At 39.7% G+C, this 24,165-nt stretch overlaps 1 protein-coding gene across 10 annotated transcripts in view; it reads right to left on the reverse strand.

Annotated features, from left to right (window-relative positions):
* LOC125463260 (voltage-dependent calcium channel subunit alpha-2/delta-1) overlaps positions 1–24,165 on the reverse strand; it is a 617,517-nt gene that overhangs the window by 179,959 nt on the left and 413,393 nt on the right. For all 10 annotated transcript variants that reach the window (XM_059654605.1, XM_059654607.1, XM_048554305.2 and 7 more), the window contains 2 exons: positions 20,116–20,166; positions 19,918–20,017 (listed from right to left, as the gene is read on the reverse strand). In XM_059654605.1, coding sequence (XP_059510588.1) covers positions 19,918–20,017; positions 20,116–20,166 — 151 coding nt within the window. The remainder of the gene's footprint in view (positions 1–19,917; positions 20,018–20,115; positions 20,167–24,165) is intronic.

The following is a 24,165-nucleotide window of genomic DNA, read 5'->3' on the forward strand; positions in this document are numbered from 1 at the left end:
CATTTCAATTCTCTATCACATGATGTCAAGAGAGTTTATAAAAGTGTGGTAGTGTTTTTTCTATGGTAAAACAGTGTTGAATTATGCAAACAATCTTCAAAAGGTACCATATCTCAGGCCCAATCTCTAACAGGCACAGAATATCTAATGAAGCCTGCAGGCAACCAACAGAAACAACCATCAGGAACCAGCCAATCTGTCACATTTGACTTGTGTCCGATTACCATGAAGCAATGCTGTACTATTTAAAGCCTGGGATGATATGCCTGAACCATAAGAGTAATGCAGACTTGCACAGTGAAACTGACTTCTTGGCTTGAACAGTTTTTTAAAAATGTTAGCTTTGAGAAAGAGACAGTCTCACTCAAAACTCATTTCTGCTTCAGCGTCCTTTCATCTTACAGTCCAGCAGTTGAAAATCATTGGAGTAGCTAAGCTGATCTGTTACAGCCCATATTTGACAGCAAGAGCCCCAGCATCAGGGCCCTCAAAGTGATCAAACTGCTACAAAGAATTAAGATTGACATCAGGGAGGCAGCTTGGCAGAATTACGGAGGCGAAAGCATCAATAAAGATATAATCAGAAACCCATGGCGCTTCAGAAATTCTCTCATCTCAATTTTCTCTGTGAATCTGGCTCCCTTGTGCTATCAGCTAGAATAATATACAGTGCCAATTCCTGTGACAATGTAATCAGCATTCTTGTTCAAACAAAAATATACACCTATGCTTGAATACAATAACTACAGAAAAACATGGCGGCATTTTATATTCACTCTCACAAGGCAATCCTCTCCTGAGAGGAAAGACACCAAACACACACAGAGTGACCTCTTTGTGGAACAAGACCATGCAGTCTCTGCTTGTCATTTTAATTTTCCAACTCTGTCCACAGCCTCCTGCGGTGTTCCAGTAGAGTTGTGTAAATTTGAAGAAGAGCATATCATCTTCTGATAAGTTATTTCACACCCTTTGGACTTAACATTGAATTCAACTATTTCAGACCTTAATCACCATCCCAGGTAGCTGTTAATAATGATTCTGCAATTTCTATTTTCAGAAGTAACTGTGATGATATTATGGCTTTAAGAATATATTTTGTCCTTTCTTCTGAAGAGAGGTTTTGAGCCATAGGTGTTGAGATATCTCTTCCGAGCCGTTAAAGTAAATAGCTTGTGAGGCCTTGGGCTTTTTCTTTCAAGTTGGAACAATAGAAGCAGCATGAAACAGTGGAGTCAGGCTCCCAGAGAACTAGGATTTTAATTTGCTTTCAACAGTTGGAATTTTGAAGCTGATTGGAAGCCACAGCTGGAATGTCACCACTTCCACCATCAGATACCTGGGTCCAGACATGGCCTGGAGCTGCACTGTTGCCACTGGAATTGAGTTGCCATTTCTCAACTCCATCTAGCCTCCACCGGCAGTATTGCCACCGTGAGTCCACTGAAGCTGCCAGGTCCCAATTAGGCTCTAACTTGACGATGGGGCCAGCAAATTGAAGCAGCAGGTGCCTTGTTCTGAATTACCTTGTTGCTGCTGCCACCTCCTGGAACCACCAGGCTTATCTCTTCGAAAGATTTGTCTGGTCCATAACACAAATTGTTCAGAAATGCTACTACATACCTCTGGAGCCAGGTGGAATTTGAACCTGGGCCTCCTGGCACAGAGAATAGGCACATCAACACTGCGCCACAAGAGGTTTTTTTTTATTTGTCTCATTGTCATCACCTTTTGTCCAATCATATCATGTCATTTTGCCATCCAGCCTCATGATAGGTGTTCTCTTTTGGTCTTTCACTCTCTCTTCTCTTTGCTATACTGGCTTAACCCTGTTACCATTAATGTTTTCATTGACCTGAAATGTTAACCGTTGCCCCTCACTTGGGTAGAGTGCTGGAAAGCAAGTCCCATTGTCCCCAGAGTCATTACAAAAGTTAAAGATTTTTTAAAATTATTCAAAGAACCCCAAATTTACCTGTCTTCTACACCCAGATTTATGGAAAGCGTTGGCCAGTTTTCTGTATTAAACAAGAACTGTTACTTATTACAGGTAAATAAACTGTAGCTACAGGTCAATTATGAACAGTCAACATAGGACTATGCTAATTAAAACTCATAAAAACTACACACACCCACACACCCACACACACACACACAAACATTGTTTTTTTCCTCCTGTGTCTGGGTGTTATGGATGGAGGGAACACTGGAAAAGTAATTCAGTGGTCTTCATCAAATGATCTGGTGAGACCTTTCTTGCATTGGTCAGAATGCTGCTTCGCTGTCTTTGCTTGCAAGTGCCACAGGGTGGTAATGACACTTAAAAAAGGTCTCTTGCTTATTAATGAAATGTCACCCCTTAGAGCAATTGCTGAAAGGAAGATAAATTAGTCTCCTTGAGGCTTAAAGTGGATTTCTACAGAGAATAGAGAGAGAGCTTGAGGGCTGGCCATGGTCCAAATGCTGTTCTATATCTTGTTTACAGTCCCAAACTATTTAGCTACCTGAGAACCAATCACAGAAGTGTGTGCTGGCTGAAGATTTTTGTTACTGGAAACTGGTCACTCGTCAACAAACCAATCTGTTACTTGTTGCCAGCCGGATCTCTATTTGGAAACAAGCCTCCAATTCCAGCTCATCTGCAACCACTGCTGTAACCCACAACTGCACAAACAATGTTCACAATATGTATTAAACTAATCACTTGCAAATCATTGAGCAATCTTCACAATCACTGGTTTAAAATCAATTTGTTTTCTCCATCCACAATTTCATAGCAAATGTGAAAATAAAAAGACAAGTTCTTTACATAAATCTGTTTCTCTCTCATGTGATGCCTACCAGACCTGCTGAACATTTTTAGCATTTTTTTAGTGGTTGAATGAATCTTAGTTGTCAACAATCTCATCTGCAAAAGATTTAAATTTTCAAGTTAAAGTCTCAGGAAACTTTGGCTTGAATAAATGTTGAAACATTTATTGCAAAACCCATGTATTTTCACTTAAAATAGGGATTGAAAATCACTGTAATTGAAGTTTAGCGCAAGCTGGAAGAACAACATCTCATTTTCCGCTTCAAGACCCTGCAACCTTCAGGATTCAATATTGAGTTCAATAATTTTACGGCCGGAGCACTTTTTTCCATGTCCCTACTCAACTGCCACACAGCAGGCCTTGTCTTCACATGGGCAGTTACCACAAACAGCCCATTTTCAGTTGTTAATGGTCCCCATTCACAGCTATTCATTCTGCCAAGCTGACCTTTACCCATTCCTTCATCTGTCCATCTGTTTTTTTCTCTCTCACTTTGGGCTCTATTTCCATCTACGACTTACTCCTCCCCAGCCCCACCTTCAGTGTAAATGTTAACCTTTTCCTATCAGTTCTGAGCAAATTCTGGACCTGGACTGTTAACTCTGATTTTTCTACAGAAATGTTGCCATACCCGCTGAGTTTTTCCAGCAATTTCTTTTTTTTTGCTCATTACCTATTTGTTCAATGAAATAGTGATACCCAGTTGTCCATGACCATCATCTCACAGATGCCCCTTCTTAACCAAATCGCCTTGTGTTCTATCTGTTTTACACCAATCTATTTCAAGTGTGAAAGCATTTACTCACTTAAAATCACATGAAAAATAGAATGCATAACCATGTATAGATGTGTTGAATACATGGCCATTGCTACAAAAGAGGAAAATGATGTAGAACTGTTACAGTAAGCAAGGGGACCAATACACAGCCACTACAGCAACCAGAAAAACAGTACATGGCTGTTCCTGGAACAGAGTCAGGGGGCAGAGTTGAGCATGGTAGGCATTACAAAAGAGAAAGTGCTAGAAAAGCTAAAAGGTCTAAAAATTGATAAATGTCCTGGCCCCAATGGGCTACATCCTAGAGTTATGAGGGAGGTGGCTGAGGAAATAGTGGAGGCTTTGGTCGTGATCTTTCAAAAGTCACTGGAGTCAGGGAAAGTCGCAAGCGATTGGAAAATTGCTGTTGTAACCCCCTTGTTTAAGAAAGGATCAAGGCAGAAGATGTAAAATTATAGGCCGATTAGCCTAACCTCTGTAGTTGGTAAAATTCTAGAATCCATTGTCAAGGATGAGATTTCTAAATTCCTGGAAGTGCAGGGTCAGATTAGAACAAGTCAGCATGGATTTAGTAAGGGGAGGTCATGCCTGACAAACCTGTTAGAATTCTTTGAAGAGGTAACAAGTATGTCAGACCAGGGAAACCCAGTAGATGTTATCTATCTAGACTTCCAAAAGGCCTTCGATACGGTGCCTCACGGGAGGCTGCTGAGCAAGGTGAGGGCCCATGGTGTTCGAGGTGAGCTACTGGCTTGGATTGAGGATTGGCTGTCTGACAGAAGGCAGAGAGTTGGGATAAAAGGCTCTTTTTTGGAATGACAACTGGTGATAAGTGGTGTCCCGCAGGGTTCAGTGTTGGGGCAACAGCTGTTCACCTTATATATATGAATGATCTGGATGAAGGGACTAGGGGCATTCTGGCGAAGTTTGCAACAGTTCAAGAAGCAGGCTCACCACTATGTTTGCAAGGGTATTTAATGGGCAATAAATGCTGGCCCAGCTGGCAATGTGTGCATACCCTGAATGATTGAAAAGAATAAATAATTGGAAAACCAACACTGACATTAAGCTAATGCAAAGAATTGTTCCAGTGGTCTAACCAATTACAATTTGGGAAACAGGACTTTTCAACATAAAACATTGAACTTGATAGCATTCAAGTGGTTCAATAGCACGTTACCACAGAAAACGGTGAAATTTCCATCAGTATGCAAAATGATGGATAGCAGGTCCAATACATTTCAGGACTTCTATTACACCTTTTTTAACTTATGACAATACGTTTGCAGAAATCATTATTCACATCATCTTGCAACAGAGAGAACAGACTGTGGACCCTATGTTCGGCGTACGTCATCCATTTAAAATATCAATAAATTTCCAAAGATCTGTTGTGCGCACTTTCATTACTCTAATGTAGCTTTAGTTAAAACTAGCGCTGTGCATCAAATTCACATCTGTGGAAGTATTAGACTCTCCATCTGCTGTATAAAATTATACCATGAACTTTTGAACTTATCTCATTGCCCCCTACACTAGGTCATGGAGATATAGAATCATACAGCAGAGAAACAGACGCTTCAGTCCAACCAGTCCATGCTGACCACAATCTCAAACAAAACTAGTCCTACTTGCCTGCGCTTGGCCCACACTCCTCCAAACGTTTTTTATTCATGTATTTATCCAAATGTCTTTTAAGTGTTGTAACATTTAATAACATATAGCATTATAGTTACTCTTTGTTGCACATTTCCTGTTAAGGTGAGAGTCAAGCCATTACTCAAATGAGGCATATGTGTCAGCAATATAGCTGTGCCTACTAACAGAAATCTCACTAGAATCCCTCAGGATAGCATTCCTAGATTCAGTGAGATAGTTTAGTCCACTGATCCGTGTTGTCTGCAAAAACAGTTCAATGATTTTCACTCCTCCATTCTTTCCCCATAACCCCACGTTTTGTCTTTAACCTGCAGGTGCTTATTTATTTCCCTTTTGGAAGCTGCAACTGACTTAGCCCGCACTCCACTCTCTGCATTCTAGATCCTAAACACTTGCTGCTTTGTAAAAGTGTCTCCTTGTGTTTCCTTTGGTTCTGTTGCCAAACATCTCAAATCTGTGATTAACCTGAAAGTGCTGGAGAAACTCCAGGCCTGGCAGTGTCTTTGAAGAGAGGAGCAGAAAAAAACATTTCAAGTCCAATATGACTCTTCTACCAATGGAAAAGAATTAAAAATGTGAATGGGGTGTATGTTGTTGTAAAAGAGAGGGAGGTTCAGGTAGAGGAGTTGGAAGTCTGTGCTAGTGAGTGCTAATGATTGCAGAAAAGGAAAGAAAGCATTGGTTCAGAGAACATGTCATTGGAAAAATAAAGGGCAGTTTGATCTAAAAACAGCATTTAAGATACAGATTGTTGTTTGGCAAAAAAGAAGAAAATGGAGGACAGTTCACATTTGGAACTTATTGAACTCAGTGTTGAGGCCAGATGCCTGTAAAGTGTCTGATCAGAAGAGGAAGGACTGTTACTCCAGCTGGCTTGGCCTTCCTTTGAACAGTGTAGTAGGCTATGGGCAGAAAGTGACCATGAAAACAAGATGATGAATTAACATCATAATAACAGGAAGGACAGAGTTATGCTTACAGACTGAGCAGAGCTGTTCCACAAAGTGGTCACCCAGTCTGTATTTAGTCTTCCCACTGTATGGCAGACTGTGTTGTGACATCAGGAAAGTCTGTCTGTGCCACTGACTCTAGAGCTCCCTATCACTACTGCTTGGTGACTCTTCCTGCTGTACGATGGAGCCTGTCATATTGCCACTGATGTGGCTGCCGTTGTTGCTTTCCCCTGAGCAAACATTCTCCTTCCACTCCTTTCAAAATGGTATACTTGTGTGAGAGGAGGATAGCCAATGGAGAATCCTTTACTGCTTGCCTGCCCCTCCTGGCAGTCACCCATTGATCTGGCTGAACCTTTGAATGTGACCACATCCCTGAAAATCTTATCTATAAAGCTTTCTGCCTCCTACACGCTCTTCAGTGAGTCCAACTTTCATTCCCACTGACCCATATGGTCTGAGAGGAGCTGCAGATTACACACTTCCTACAGACGTAGTTATCAGGGACATTTGCCATCTCCCTGTTCTCCCACATCTTACAGGAGGACCAGATGACTCCACTAATTGTCATTATTACTCCTCTAGTAATGATTGGATTAAAAATAAGGAAAGACCTTACCTTGTCTTATCTAAATGCTGCTTGCTCTCCTCAGCAAAGCTTGATTCTTGCTAAAACCCTCACTTTGACCTCAACAGCCACACTTGGGCCTCACTGCTCTTGACCAAAATGGCTGCTCCCACTAGATTTTAGTTCCCTTTTATATGCTGCCAGTAGAAAGGAAAAACTTCTCCCAGAATCCTTCTCAATCATTTCTACTACGTCTGTCTGTTTTTGTTTGATCTGTTGTATGCCATTGATCAACAAGGAAACACTCTTTCATTTCTGATGCTGCTTCTGGTATTTTAGAGGAACTGGTCAATGGTGGACTCCTGGAAGTGAGTAGAAAACCAGTCCAGACTAATGCATTAAATATCTGTCTTCCAACCAAAGATTTTAACTGGAAGTATGTGCCAAATCTGAGCTTCATTCTTAATGACCCTAGTTAGTGCTTGCCTACACAAAACTTGCAGTCTTATTACAACTTCCTTTTACTTAAAGAATGTGGACATCGCTGCCAAGGTCAGCATTTATTGTCCATCCCTAACTTCCCCATGAAGGTGATGGTGCCCTACCTTCTTGAACCACTATCATCCACCTGCTGTGGGCAAACCTACAGCTTTGGGAGCTTTGTGGGGTACTCTGTGAAGGAATGACCACGGTCAGTGTAGTTCCAAGTACGTGGCTTGGAGGAGAGCTTACAAGTGGTGGGTCTTTCGTAGATCTGTTTTTGTTGTTTTTCTAGATGGTAGAAGTCATGAATTTAGGAGATGATGCTAAAGGAGCCCAAGTGAGCTATTATGGTGCTTCTTGTGGATGGTACAATCGGGTGGTACTGTGTATGGGTGATAGAGGGAGCACATTTTATTTAAGGTGGTAGTTAGGGTAGTAATCTAGGGGGCTGCTTTGTTCAGCTTGGTGTTGTGGTTCTTGAGAGCTGTTGGACCTGCACCCATTGAGGCATGTTGAGAGTATTCCATCACACTCCTAACTCGTGTTTTGTAAATGGTACTCATAGAATCATAGAATTTTCTTGGAACAGAAAGAGAACTCTTTGTGTATGTGCCAATTAAAAATGTGCCACCCAGTCTCATTTCATTTTGCAGCATTTGTTCCATAGTGTTGCAGGTTATAGCTTCTAAGGTGAATACCCACACACATTTTAAATGAATTGGGGGCTTCTGCCTTGACCATTCTTTCAGGCAATGTGTTCCTTGGCCCAACCACCCTCTGGGTCTTCCCTCATGTGCTCTCTAATCTTTTGTCCTATCTGTGCTACAGTGTGGAAGGCTCTGAACCCACTGTGTTATTCCTGTTTCCCAGTTGGATGATTATACCCTGCCTGTATTGTTGCACTTCTGAGAGCTCTAATGATGGACAAGATAACTAAATAACAATGTAGACATGTATTTCTGGCTCAATTTAGGGTATTCTCAGATTGTGGATAAAGTTAAACAGATTCATTGTGTATCTAACCTTTGCCATACTTTACAAGAAAGTACGAGATGCTGAGACTGGCAGCATTCCAAAGCTATTCCATTTCCCATCATGTGCAGAAAGCTCACTATTATTTTTAAACTGAGTTGGTACTTCAATGAGATTTTATTTATTTGTGTGGGATATTAATATATCAGCAATTCACTGTCCTAATAGCATCTGAAGGAGGAGACAGGCAGCAGAAACAGTCAATGTTTACAGCATTAAAAGTACCTCTAATCAAACAGTTTAAAGCTGCAGAAAATTATATTTCCTAAATACTCATGTAAATTTAAAACACTTGGGGAAATAATCCTAATGAACAGGTGTAATTAAGAGATTTACTCAGCGTGAAGAGAATTCTAATGTTTCCTGATACTATGTTCCATTCATCTAATAGTATTTGCTGATGATGAATCCGACAGATTTTCTAGGGTGCAATTTCCATGCATGTTCTGGCTCCGAAAGGGGGGTGGTTTCAGCAGAACAGATTATTAAATGATGATGGAAATTCTTTGAGCTGTGGCAAGGTTCTGGGGAGACTGTAATCTGTAAAGGTATTCCGCAGTGGGTAGGCCCCATGTGATGGCTAATACATAGCCAGGAAGAGAAAGTTGCCATCCAGCAGCAGACCAATGGTGGAGATGCTGCTGCATATTTCTTTTAAACAATGTTCATACGCCGGTTCTACCATACCACAACGATGCCCCATGCTGCTGCAGAACACTCTACAGAGGCCAACCTGGCAACACCAACCTCTTTGCATCTTGGTATTTTGAAGAAAATGATCAGAAATCTCCTTCAGATGGAGGTCCCCTTTCTCCTTCCTATATATCAGCACTCCCACCTCAGACTGTGAAATTGTCAAAGTATCTTTCTAGGATTGGCTTCAAGGAATATTCAGCCCTATGACTAGCATCCTCTTGGATTTTGGACTTGTCTATCCTTGTTAATATGTGATTTCTTTCCAGCTTTTACCGTTATTCACTTCTGTTCCTTTGTGGATGTTTTCTTGATCCTCTCCCACCAAGGACATTGGTACTGGTCTGACTTGTTTAAAATTTGAGCCAAGCTTACTTTATTCTGTAGCTCACTACTTGTTTTTTTGCCCCATCTCCTTCTTCCAATCAAGAATTTGGCTCAGATTTTTAAAGCATGCTGCACGCAGAGGGCAACTATGAAGGTTACAAAGCAAATGTGTTACATGTTTTTTAAAGCAAGTGTCAGAAACGCAGTTTTAAAAATGATGTACTGTTAGCTTGACATTCGCAATGATACTCTGCCATAATGCTAGCAGCTTAGGCTAAAATAACAAACAGGGAACATGCCATTATTCCTTAAATAATTTGCAGGTCACACTGTCTTACTAATTATTGGGGGTTAGTGTTATTTTAGATAATGTCATTTCAAAAGTATGAAGTGATCCCTTAAATTCTATAAATGCATACGGCCTAGTGGAACAATCTATGGTCTTAGATTATGAATTGAGTGGAGATTGTGGAGGTCATGGAACATATTACACTAATGACCATGTATTGTTCTTCCTATTGCCATAATGGCCATGTAATGTTCATCATAAGACCATAAGACCATAAGACATAGGAATGGAAGTAAGCCCATTCGGCCCATCAAGTCCACTCCGCCATTTAAATCATGGCTGATGGGCATTTCAACTCCACTTCCCTGCACTCTCCTCGTAGCCCTTGATTCCTTCTGAGATCAAGAATTTGTCGATCTCTGCCTTGAAGTCATCCAACGTCCCGGCCTCCACTGCACTCCGTGGCAATGAATCCCACAAGCCAACCACTCTCTGGCTGAAGAAATGTCGTCTCATTTCCGTTTTAAATTTAACCCCTCTAATTTTAAGGCTGTGCCCACAGGTCCTAGTCTCCCCGCCTAACAGAAACAACTTCCTAGCGTTCACCCCTTCTAAACCATACATTATCTTGTAAGTTTCTATTAGATCTTCCCTCAGCCTTCTAAACTCTAATGAGTACAATCCCAGGATCCTTAGCCGTTCATCATACGTTAAACCTACCATTCCAGGGATCATCCGTGTGAATCTCCGCTGGACACGCTCCAGAGCTAGTATGTCCTTCCTGAGGTATGGGGCCCAAAATTGGACACAGTATTCTAAATGGGGTTTAACTAGAGGTTTATAAAGCCTCAGAAGCATATCGCTGCTTTTATATTCCAACCCTCTTGAGATAAACGACAACATTACATTCGCTTTAATTACGGACTCTACCTGCAAGTTAACTTTTCGAAAATCCTGGACCAACATTCCCAGATCCCTTTGTACTTCTGCTTTGTGAATTTTCTCACCATTTAGAAAATAGTCCATGCCTGTATTCTTTTTTCCAAAGTGCAAAACCTCACATTTACTCACATTGAATTTCATCAGCCATTTCCTGGACCACTCTCCTAAACTGTCTAAATCTTTCTGCAGCTTCCCCACCTCTTCAGTGCTACCTGCCTGTTGTGATCAAAGCAAATCCAATGAAGAAGCAGTTTACAGTGGCTGAATCTAGCATATTACATGAAGACCATCTGTAGTAGTGTCCTAAACTGAGATGATTGATCTCCCAAATCAGAAGCATTTTGTGTTAGATGTGACTGCCATCATTCAGGAGGGAGATGTTCATGGAGCTTCTTTCTCCCATCAGTTGCCATATTTTCCACTAACATCCACAAGTGAATGTAGCAGGAGGGGGTAGATGTTTAATCAGGTATGAGATGGTGGAACTACTTGGCTCTGCTTGCAGCACGCAACTTCCTTTGCATTACAGCTTTATCATCTTCGACAAGCTCCTGGCATCTTCTCCCATATATCTTATTGTACCAGGGTCAGCCCCTTCACTTGCTTGTAATGTTAAAGTGAGGATACATCAGTTACATATTATGGTAGAATACAATTCTACTGCTGGTGATTGAACCCAGCACCTCATTGGGACCCAGTTTTCAAATGCCAGATCGCGTTCCAAATCCGTCACATTTAGAACGGTGGTAAATGCCACACAACATGTATTTTCTTAAATAATCCATAGTCAAAGCTTCTTAAAGGAATGGTGTACAAACTTGCATCCCTCACATTTCATACATTATCAGTGTGGTACTCCCGTTCGTTCCAGCTATTCTCAAAACCTGAGATTAGATTACACACTTGAGATCACTCAAATGGATGTTATGTTTCCCTTGAATAATACAGTATGTAGTGCTTATTTTATGGACAGTTTATTAGTTCTTACCAACTTTCATGGCTGAATGTTGTCATGCTGACTGTAATTGTTAATATATTTAAACAGCATTGACGCATGACGGCATGCTCACTTAGTGATTGATGACTGTGATGAGATTAATGGAATTTTAAGAAGAAATAATTTGCAAACGTTTAGTGGAATATCACTACTGCAAGTGAATAAATCTTATATCATTTTGGCAAGTAAGTTGAGCGTAGAATTCCACAGGACTGATTATAATGTTGCAGTGAGATGAGACGTGAACCTTTAGAAACGAAACAATGAAACCACCATTGCTGAAACAGTTATACATGTACCATGACTGCGAGCATCATTTTCATAGTAACTACTAGGGAGCACAATTTACAATTTTGTCTCAGGGAACAAGGTAATATACAACATCTGGCTCAGGCAAGAAATCCCATTAAGCTGGTTAGATCGCAAAACTAGACAGAAATAAATTATTGCATTCCCAATGATGTATAGAGTAATGAGTAGCAAGGCCAAAACATATCAGTCACCTTACCTCATTAGAGTTCCAGCAATTTGCCAATAAGCTCATTTCATTCAGAGCTTACAGCGTTGATAGCACTTCGTCCCCTGAGTCTCTTTCTGAAGCTGAAACTGCAGACTAAATCCAACATCATTATTATTAACCACCATATCTAAGCCCAGATGAACGTCTTGATTAATCCTCAAACTCTTCTGCATGCCTTGCCATGTCCATAAAGACGTCTGAGGATAGGCTAAGGGTAAAGTTAAGTCTGAACAGTTTGCTTGTATTTCCATAGGAGAATTACAGGTCACGTAATTTTCCAAAAAACACAATGTACATTTGAGATATATTGAACCACTGAATTGCCACTTTAAGTTTCCTGAATCTTTCTGCCACACCTAACCAGACACCACAATAGTAAGGCAAATTAATGCCACTCTACTGTCAATATAAGTGTACCTTACTCTTGTTTATCAATGAGTTGGTGATCTGTACCCCATTGGAGCCATTAATTCGGTTACCTTGTTTACCATTACAGGCTAAGGAAATAGAATAGGGCAAAGTATTTGCTGCTTACATTGCACTTTATAACCAACTTAAAAGTAAGACTGTGTTTCAATTTTTTTTGTGACATTAGTATCTTCACTTTGGAAGCATAAATTTACAATAGTTTTGTTTAGGTAGCTGAGATAAATTAATGATGGGGTGCAACTGTAGGTGGATGTGTTTCTACAGCTGTTATCATATATTTATTACACTGAATTCCATAAAGCCTATGGCACAGAAACGGGCTACTTGATCCAATTTGTCTACATTGCACACCTCTTCCCACACGTCTTCATGGAATCTATCATTCTATCCTTCCGTTCTGTCCTCCCTCACTGACTTATGTAGCTTTCCTTAAAAGCATCCATGATATTCAACTATTCATAAGCACAAGTTCTCCATTCTTATCACTCTTTCGGAAATAAGTTGATTTTTGATTAATGTTTTGTTTTAATCCAGTTGAGGCAAGTTTGGAGATATGACTAAAATAATCTAGTAGGAATTTTCTAGTTGATTAGTGAATAAATGCAGTTTATTTTATGGTAGTGACCAGTTTTACTTGTTTCTCTTATGCTCAGTTAGCCAAACTGACAGAATTGCACTGGGATGATGCAATTGGCCTTGATGCCTATGCAGAGAGAAAAAGGAAGTCTAACAATGTTCTAGACTATAACTGATTTCCATTGACTCTTGCTAGAAATTAAGTGTGTAGAAATTAGGTGACTATAGTACCAAGGTCTGACCAGTATTTCTGGCCAAGCAACCTGTCAAAACTCATTGCATCCAGTCATTTAAGTATGGCTAAATGACAAAGTACTGAATTGGCCCCAGGGTGGCCTATTTATCCCTGAACTCTGCAGAAAGGAAAACAGTTGGAGGAAACACCACAATGTGGGAGGAAGACATAATAGTACTGGACTATAATCTATAATACAATATAAATGATCAGTACTAAAAGATCATCAGACATAGGAGCAGAAGTAGGCCATTCAGCCCATTCAGCCTGCTCCACCATTCAATGAGATCACGGCAAATCCAATAATCCTCACCTCTAATTTCTTGCCACATTCCCATAACCCTTGATTCTCTTACTGATTAACAATCTCTCTCAGGCTTAAATATTCATACCAAACAAGAGTCTGCAGCCCTCCATGGTAAAGACTATTTACAGTATTTCAGGTGTGGTCTCGCAAATTCTTTGTATAGTTTGAACAAAACCTCCCCATTTTATGCCACATTCCATTTGAAATGAAGGTCAACACTCAATTTATCTTCACTATTACCTGAATTTGGATGGTAGCCTTTTGTCATTTATACATGAGGACTCCCAAATTTTTGTCTTGTGCTGCAGCTTTCTGCAGATTTTCTTCATTTAACAATAATCAGCTCCTCTACTCCTCCTGCCAAAGTGCAAAATCACAAATTTTGCCACATTATATTTCATCTGCCAAGATTTTGCCTACTATCTTAAGCTGTCTATATACTGTCCTCCGCAAACTTGGCCATAGTACATTCACTTTCTAAATCCAACTCATTAATATACATTGCAAATAGGTGTGACCCCTGCATTGATCCATGCGGCACTTCCCTGGTTAAGAGTTGTTGTTCTGAAAATGCCCCCTTTATCCCAATGCTTTGTCTTCTATTAATTAGTCAAGCCTCTATCCTTGCTAATGTACTGCACTGAACACCTTGGACTGTCATCTTATCAGCCCAACACTGTAATACCTTCTCAAATGCTTGCTGGAATTCCAAACATATTGTGTCTACTGGCTTCTTTTTACTTATAATAGAATCTATCATTATCCCAACGATACAAGTTAAGCTAACTAGTCTACAGTTATGTGTTTTTTCAGTCCTTCCCCAGATTCATTTTCTAAGGGGCCAATGTTCACTTTGACCTCCCTTTTCCTTTTCATAGAAGCTCTCAGTATAAGATTTTACATATTTTATTTTATATCCCTTGTAATTTTTTTCTTATATTTCATTTTCTTTGTCATTTTTATATTTTTAGTCCTCCTTTGTCAAATTCTGATTTTCTCCGAGACTTCAGGGGCTATCTCTGAATTTTGCCTCAATATATGCTTTTTTCCCTCAAATTGATACTCTCCTTAACTTCCTCAGTTCAGCACACTTGCTTCTGACCAAGTTACTCACTCTCAAACTGAATGCTAACTTTGACCATGTATGTGATTCTAGGGGACCTTTCACTACAAGGTGATCAAGACGGTTCATAGTCTCACAAATTCTTTATATATTTTGAACAAGACTCCCCCACTTTTATCCACATTCCATTTGAAATAAAGGTCAACACTCAATTTGCCCACCCTATTACATAAGCTTGGATGGTAGCCTTTTGTCATTTATTATGCAATAAACCTACCTCATCTTATCAGTTTTTTAAATGGCAGTCAATTGTTATGAATGAAATTTAATATCAAATTCTTTCAAAAAGTTTGAGATCTGGTTAAAGTATTTTTTATACCGAAATATACATTTAAAAGATATCTTAATCACTGCTTTCTGTGCCACGATTATAACACGTCTAACAATCAGAGGGAAGAAAACAACAATAATGTTCAATCAAGTTTAGTCTTGAGTCCTTCAGTGTATTGAATGAGACAGTTGCTTGCTGCAGCTGGAACTTGAATCCAAAGTTGTGAATTGCATGTTGGCCAGTGGACTGTGATACCTTATAACAAAAAAAGTACAAGTGGCCAACATGCAAATACACAACTTTTGATTGAAGAGCAATATAATAATTCCTGTCCCTGAAGGACATGAATCTGACAGCCTCACTCACTCACACTGACCTGTGGCTCCAGAGGCATGTTATATGTCTCGTAACGTCCTCAGGGTACAAGGGAATAAACTGTCTGCATTATCCACATCTGGTGAACTAACTAATATAGGCAAAGGGCTGGCCTCAAGATTAATTTAAAAGCAGAACCAAGTTTGCTTTGAAAGGGGAAGAAAGAGTTAATAACAGAGCTGAACAAGATTTCTAATTCCCAACCTCAGACTGTAGGTTTGCTTTCCCCTCAAACTTAGTCAATGAGTCACTTTTTCATCCCTCTACGGTGATATCCACAGTATGATCCAATTTTGATATGCATCAAAATGTAAATTAAGCGAGGATTCAAAAAGCCTGTGGCAGGAATCAAGATGCCAAGGACAATCTATAATTTTCACAACAATTTTCTCTAATAGGCAGCATTGTAGATAGTGCTGACACAGCATAAAATTTCAACAGGATGTTCCTAGATTAAGTAAGTAGGCAAAGCTGTGGCAGATGGATTTTAGTATAACCAAGTGTAAGGTTATCCATTTTGGACAAAAAAAAGGATAGATCAGGGACTTTTTAAGAAGGCACAAGGCTAAATACTGTGGATTCCAATGAAATTTGGGAGTACATGTGTATAACTCTTTAAAATGCAATGAACATGTGCAGAAAATTGTCAGGAAGGCTAATGGAATGCTGGTCTGCATTTCTAAAGGGCTAAAGTATAAACAGGCAAACATTATTCAAATTCTAGTTAGACGCCACAGAATACTGCGAGCAGATCTGGCAACCACACCTCAGGAAGGATGTTATGACCCTAGAGGGAGTGCAACACAGGTTTACAAGGGTGATTCCTGGACTCCAGAGTTAAGTTATGAGATGAGGTTAGACTAATTAGGTCTTTATTCACTCGAATTTATAAATTTTAGGGGCAATCTAATTGAGGTTTTAAGTATATTAACAGGAAAAGACAGGGTAGATAAAGATAACCTATTTCCACTGGTTGAAGATTCTAGATCCAAGAGGCATAGTCTAAGGATTAGTGCCAGACCATTCAGGAGAGATGTTAGAAAGCACTTGCAGTCGCAAAGGGTACTGGAGGTTGGAACTCTGTCCTCATATGGTGGTCATTGCTAATTCAATTGTTAAATTTAAATCTGAGATAAACAAATTTTTATGAAACAAGCCTATCAAGAGAATTGGGCGCAAGACAGGCATATGGAGTCAGGCCACAGATCAGCCATGATCTTACTGAGCTGGCTCAAGGGGTTGAATAGTCTACTCCTATTACTATGTTCATCTTGAATTTCCAAGTAATTTTGCTGATTCCCTTTCTTAATTATGTTTTATTTCTCACTTAGTATTCCTGTGAGGTTTCATGAACTTTAGAAAGGATCAGTTAAAAATTGAAAAAAATCTTTCACAATAACTTGAGTAAATTTACTCTCTGAATCTGTCTTCAAGAGCTCCTTAATAATAAGCTCTTGCCCAGATTCTGACTGCCTTTTTAACATCCAGAAAGGTTCTGCACTTATTCCAATTAATTCTGAGTATTTTGCAGGCTGCAGCAACTTGTAAGATATGCATACAGCTTCATTCACCAAATTGGTTGGTGCTCAGTTCTTCATTAATTTACACGGCCATAATTATCTGCTCCTCCAATAATCAACTAACATGCTCCATTAATTTATTAATTCATTGGTGTGTTCCTGGTCCATGAATTTATTAAATCACTGTAGCCTGCTTCTCAATTAATTTGTTTGCATGTGTTGTTTTATTAATTGATCAACTGGTACCCTTTGTTCCTTCTTTTAATTCACTGCTACAACCGCTGCTGTATTAATTACTTAACTTACTGCTGCCCACTTTCATACAAATTTACTGTTCCAATGGAGTCCAGCACGCAATTAATTTATTAATTCATGGCTCTTCACAAATGTCTGTCTTTTCTTGGTGACAGGATTTTAACGTCCCAGTAAGAAGGTTGTAGATTCAACCCCCAGTTCAGAGGCTTGAGCAGATTATCCAAACTGACACTGCCAGAGGTAATGTCTCTCAAATGAGATGTTAATCCAAGGATAACAAAGTGTGAAGCTGGATGAACACAGCAGGCCAAGCTTTTGGGCTCCTGAAATGCTGCTTGGCCTGCTGTGTTCACCCAGCTTCACACTTTGTTATCTTGGATTCTCCAGCATCTGCAGTTCCCATTATCACTATTAATCCAAGGACTTGTCTATTCGCTCCATGAACATAAAAGATTTTACTGAATTACTGGAAATAGCCAAGAGGAGTTCCTCCTAATACTCTGGCCAACACTCATCTCCTAGCAATGAGTGGGGGCAATGGCCTAGTGGCATTATCACTGAACTGCTAATCTAGACACCCAGGTAATGTTCTGGGGACAGGGGTTCAAATCCCACTGTACAGCTAGTGGAATTTGAATACAATTAAAATCTGGAATTAAGAGTTTAATGATGTCAATTGTCAGAAAAAACCCATCTGGTTCCCTAATATCCTTTAGGGACGGAAACTGCCACCTTTACCTGGTCTGATGATTCCAGACCCACAGCAATGTGATTGACTCTTAACTGCCCTCTGCACAATTAGGGATGGGCAATAAATGCTGGTCTAGCCAGTGACACCCATATCACAAAGGAAGAAAATAAAAAGCCAAAGATATGAGAAACAGATTGCTTGGCCAGTTGCTGTTTGTGGGGACTACCAGTGTGAAAATTGACTGCGTATTACTTGACATTAGTGAATATACTTCAAAGATATTTTGTTGGCTTGTGAGAAACGAATGCATGTGCTTCCATTCCGACTGAGTTACTGTCACAAAAAAAACCCATCTAACTTCATAATAAACCGAAGACTGTGAATGCTGCAAATCTGAAACATGAACAGAAATTGCTGGAGAAACTCAGCATTGATGCTGAAAAAGCAGCAGTTAACGTTTCGAGTCCAGTGACCCTTCTTCAGAATTGAGTTCTGAAGGTCAGGGTTAAGTCACACCTTCACCAAAGGTGTGTCATAACATAGCCAACAAGGTAATGTAAATAACTATACCTCTTTCTTAAGAGAGCCCATTAGAAGCATGCAATGGTTATGCCCCAAAGGCAGAAGGTTTGGGTTCAGTTCCCACCTGCCCTAGGGATATGTAATGACATGGCCGAACACATTAAATAACTGTACCTCTTAAAAAGGAGATGTATTGTGGCTAAAGCAGATACTAGAAACTGGACCCTAACAGATTCTGACCTGGCAAAGTATGGCACACTATGGGAGAAGCAGACTCCAAGTTGTCAGACACCAAATCACAGCAATCATTAAAATATAACTCTCCGTCCATTCATAGGAACAATATAAAATGATGACCGTACACCAGCTTTTTCTGTCCCACAGTTACACTCCTCAACTTGAGGGAACCTGTGATTTAGTTTAGCTAAAAACAGAAATTCGAAAAAAAAGGTAGTAAATTATTTAACAAAAAAAAATCCATTTTGCAAATTACACTGAAAGCAGTTAACTCAGACAATGTCATGGCGTGAAACAACACACACTAAAGAAGGTTCATATTTGTAACAAAAAGTGAAAGAACTGCGGATGCTATAAATCAGGAACAGAAGCAAAGATGCTGGAAAAGCTCAGCACATCTGGCAGCATCTGTGAAGGAATAAAACAGTTCTGACAAAGGGTCACTGGACCCAAAACGTTAACTGTTTTCTCCTCCACAGATGTTGCCAGACCTGCTGAGCTTTTCCAGTAACTTTGTTTTTGGTCCTCTTTGTAACCCTTACTGTGTTAGAAACAAATTTAAATGTAGAAACTCTGGTGACCATGATGACCGTCATCATCTTCAATATAATGAATGATGATGTAGAGCTGGACAGACCCAAACATTGACCGCAAATTACTGGAGACACTTGAACTGGATTCAGGCATGTAACTCTCCTCCCAGCATCCAAACACTACAGTGGTTTGAGAGATCCATCCTTATTCTTTTTTTATAACTAGGACACTCAAGAGTGTAAGCTCAAACCAGCAGTATGATTCAAACTAATCTGAAAAAATACAAAAATCTATGCGTAAAAGCTATGTCTTATGTAATCAAGACCCTCAATCTGCGGTCATTGCTCAATTCACACAACAAATTAAGGCCTTCCATAGATCACAATTTGTAATCAATTATTAGTATTATCTTTCATTATGTACTGATTAATAAGTTCAATTTAAAAACTTAAGTCTATAATGAATTAAAAAAAACACATTTATCTCATCCAATGTGTTCTTTCCAGCGTCTGTGCGTCGTCTACTCTCATTCCACCCTTTGTTGAGTTGCTGGTTGACAACAAAAACACAGATGGTGTAATTGTGCACTCACAGATGGAAGCACACCAACTCAGACACGTGTTGCAGGATCAGGGCTATAGCTTTAAGTTTACGCCTGACACACAAACCCTTTGACCACATTGGGAGCATGGACAAATGGAACGGCCTTTGTACCTGTAAAGTGCAATGTCACTGACAAAGCACTGCTGGACATCACATGGAAAATGAGTTATAGTTGCAATACTCACAGAAACCACATTCACGTAGTCGTCATCAGACAGTGTTTCCAACATCTCAGAGACTGATGTCCGAATTAGTTTCAATGTTAGCCCACTAACACTTCCGCTCCTTTTTTGTAGAAAAGAAAGCAAGGAATGGGTAAAATTTCACATTCTTTACAGAGAAAGTAACAGTTTCAATGCTCAAAAGACTTGTGCAGTACTTACACGTCCACAAGAATGAGCATGTCCTTGGGTGAAGCAGCTCCCTGAATGTACCTGAGAGAGTAGAACAAATCAGTGATGCACCAACTTCAGAATACGAGAAACCAAACAGAAATCTATTTAAGTATAGCTGCTGCAAATTTTCGGGGGTGTATTATTTTATTCTTTAACAGCTTATCACAAGCGGAGTGTTCTGCCAAGGTCTGTGGCCAGTACTGAAGCATAACTGGGACAATTGCTGTAATGCAATATAACAATAGAGGAATAGCTCTAAGTGGGATCAATTAGACAGAATTTTTAAAGAACCATTACAAGCCACAGTTGGCTAAGTGGCTTCCTTTTGCATTGAGTAATTCTACGATGAGCCAAAGCCTAACTTTTCAATCAAGCTGGCACCAAGAATATCAAAATATACCAGAGCTTCAAAACACAGATTATTCCATCTTTACAAGCAACTAAATTACTTTTGAAGTTTGGATAGAATATTGAACAATACAGCGCAGAACAGGCCCTTCTGCTCTCGATGTTGCACTGACCTGTGAACTAATCTAAGCACCTCCCCCTGCACTATCCCATCATTATCCATATGCTTATCCAAGGACTGTTTAAATGCGCCTAATGTGGCTGAGTTAATTACATTGGCAGGCAGGGCGTTCCACGCCCTTACCACTCTCTGAGTAAAGAACCTGCCTCTGACATCTGTCTTAAATCTCTCACCCCTCAATTTGTAGCTATGCCCCTTCGTACAAGCTGACATCATCATCCTCGGAAAAAGACTCTCACTCTCCACCCTATCTAATCCTCTGATCATCTTGAATGTCTCTATTAAATCCCCTCTTAGCCTCCTTCTCTCCAATGAGAACAGACCCAAGTCCCTCAGCCTTCTGTCATAAAGCCTGCGCTCCAGACCAGGCAACATCCTGGTAAATCTCCTCTGCACCTTTTCCAATGCTTCCACATCCTTCCTGTAATGGGACGACCAGAGCTGCATGCAATATTCCAAGTGAGGCTGCACTAGTGTTTTGTACAGTTGCAGCATGACATCATGGCTCCGGAACTCAATCCCTCTACCAATAAAACCTAACACACCGTAAGCCTTCTTAACAGCACTATCACCCTGAGTGGATATCATTGTTAACTGGGCAGTTGCAGTAGCTAAGCTGCACACAAGTTCCCAGAAATAGGGTGAAACAAATAGCCAGTTGAGAATGCTGTTTCTCAAATATTGCAATGGGTTCTTTAACAGTAATTTGCATAGGTAGATGGCAACATTGCACTCCTTTAGTACTGCACTAATAATGTACTTAACTTACGTAGTTGTGGAAAAGATGAGTTTCTAAGACTAAACATTCAGTCAATGGATAGGGAGTTAACTTTAAGAAAAATAACATTTTTGAAGAGGCTTAATTCCATTCTTTCCCATTGCTTTACCATTGCAGCTGCCATGTTAGAGGTTGTTCCCACCAATCCAACACTCAAAAGCCAGACAAAGAAGTTGGAAGAGTTGGCAATACTTTTTTATTACTTATAAGTAAACAATAACCTCCATAGAGGCAGACATTAATTTCTGTAAGTTTGCTGATGAACTAATGAACACCAAATTCATTAAATTTATCAAATTCATCAAACCCAAAAGTCACATCCATAAATTTATATGATTTTACTCAGGTTTTCTCATGCTGAAAAGAAATCAACTGAGCAGCAGAACAAGCATTGAATGTGTGTTAAAATACATAAAATTCACTATCTTCATTATCATCAGAATGAAGTAACTTTTCTCAAGTTGATTCAAGAAGTGTAACATCATATGGATCATCAACATCATCTTCACCAGCGTTCATGTCATTATTGGCCATATCATTCCACAAATAACCACACTGTGTGCCATAAAAATGTTTAGAATTAGAATGTAGAATTGGGTTAATGTGAAAAGTGAGAAGTTTACAAGTCGCCTCTTATGGTGCCATGTTGGTGTAAAATGTTAGATACAAAACAGAAAAATAAGAAACAATGTTAAAAAGTTAAATATTACAGTCCTTCTTTCTAAAAAGTTGAAAAACCCTGTACTGAGCATTGCATATTACTTGATCTCCAGTGGAGGTCTCCACCAAGTGGCTTTTTTGAGTGCTTTGCTGTTCCTTTTAATTCTATTGACTAAGGGCGTACCCATCATTTGATCTGATGTTTGACTTAAGACAGCTAAGGAATAACAATCAGAGTGTACTTTCTTCTTGTTGAGCATGATCTCTATCCCAATTTCATCCCTTTAAAACTCACTCACACAGGATTGCTAAAGTTGGACCTCCAATGCCTCCTCCACTAGTGAATATCTTTTCTCCACTGATCATCCAGTCGCTCTTCTCGCCCTCGAAGGGCTTGTTTATAGAGATGTCCAATGGTGGAACACGGCTGGTTACCCAACTGGGAATCACTGCAATATCATTGGTCTGTGACCTAACTTCAGCACCATCGGTGACCAGGCGTGATCTCAATGTGCCACAGTTGAGAAAACTTATCTTAATGTAAGCCTCCATATTGGGAGGCTCCAATCTTTCTACAGCCATCTTTATAAGCCACTTTCATCCACCATTCTTTACGTTGACTGGAAATGACTCATCCTTTTGGGAGTTATGTTTCGGGAAGTTTCTTTCCTGAATGTCACCATTGGCTTAAGCTTTGTCCTGTTGTACACACCTGACTGCACAACTATGAATCTATATCTTTCATGGTCAGCTGTCTTCACCAATACTCTTTTCTCTCCAATTTTACTCACTACTTGACATGGCATGACAGAATTTGCGTGTCACACTTGGCAAATTAATTCACCATCCATGCTCAGTGACCTTTCTTACCTTTACCAAGATGCTCATTGCAAGCTTCAGGATCAGCATTCCTTCTTTCTATTCCTTCTCCAAGATCATCAGGTTCTGACAATAGACCAATATTCTGGAACATTAACCTTAGAGCCTCATTTCTCTGCAGAGCTTTGACCTGTCTAATATTGCAAGTATTCACTGTTTTTATTTCAGATTTCCTACAACAATAGTATGTTGTTTTTTGTTCAATTTGCCTTTGTACACCTTTTGATTCTTTGTTCTCCTTGCACCACTTTCATGCCCTACTTCACCAATAAGCCGCAGGAGCATTAAGTAGCCCTTTGACATGCTTTGCTGCACCTTTTAAATCTTTAGAATAAGGATGTACCCATCATTTGATCTGATCTTCTACTACAGGCAAATGTGGTAAAACAGTTAATGTGTGCTTTCTGCTTGTCAACCACGGTATAAGTTATTGTATTTAGATTTTGAACAATCAGTTTTGAAATGGAAGCAGATCTTATGGATGCTGCAGCTTGGTTTATGAGCATAAAAGCTAAATGAGAAACACTTCTGTAATTTTTGCTACACACCACTCATTAAACACTATGCGGTGAGCACATTGCAAAAATCTGCCCTGTCTGACTCTTTGTGCCTGCTTATGATCAATAAGCAGATTGATTGTTTAACTCCACATGCATTGCCAAACTTCCACATGAAGCTAAAGACATTAATAACCTTCACACCCTGAAGTAAAAATCTATGACATACAAATGAGCTGTAAGCACTGGCAAAAATCCAAGCACCATTACCATTGAGCTACTTTGAACAACTATTTGTTTTTACAGACTTGCATCTGAATGTTGATCATGGCCTAAAGGCCAGCATTGGGGAGTAAGTAGGAGGAAAGAAGCGATAACCATCAGAAATTATATTTATATGAATAAAACTAATGTCTCTGAAACTGCACTGAAAGTCTAATAAAATTAAAGAAATGACCTCTGGATTGCTAAATCTCAGAGGGTGAAGGATTGATTACCTAAGTTTTCAATAATATAGAAGGAAAACAGATAATGGAGACAGAGATGGATGTTTCCAGCATATATATGGAGGCTGGTGCTATGGTTGTAGATGATTTGACCAAGTAATAGTGTACAAGAGAAAGAGAGGGACAAGAATATATGCCAGAAGATGACTATGGGTCTGACTTTGAAGGTGATGCTGAAACCACAGAGGA

Source organism: Stegostoma tigrinum, chromosome 25 (assembly GCF_030684315.1).
Source record: "Stegostoma tigrinum isolate sSteTig4 chromosome 25, sSteTig4.hap1, whole genome shotgun sequence".
In the NCBI taxonomy this organism is placed as follows: Eukaryota; Metazoa; Chordata; class Chondrichthyes; order Orectolobiformes; family Stegostomatidae; genus Stegostoma; species Stegostoma tigrinum.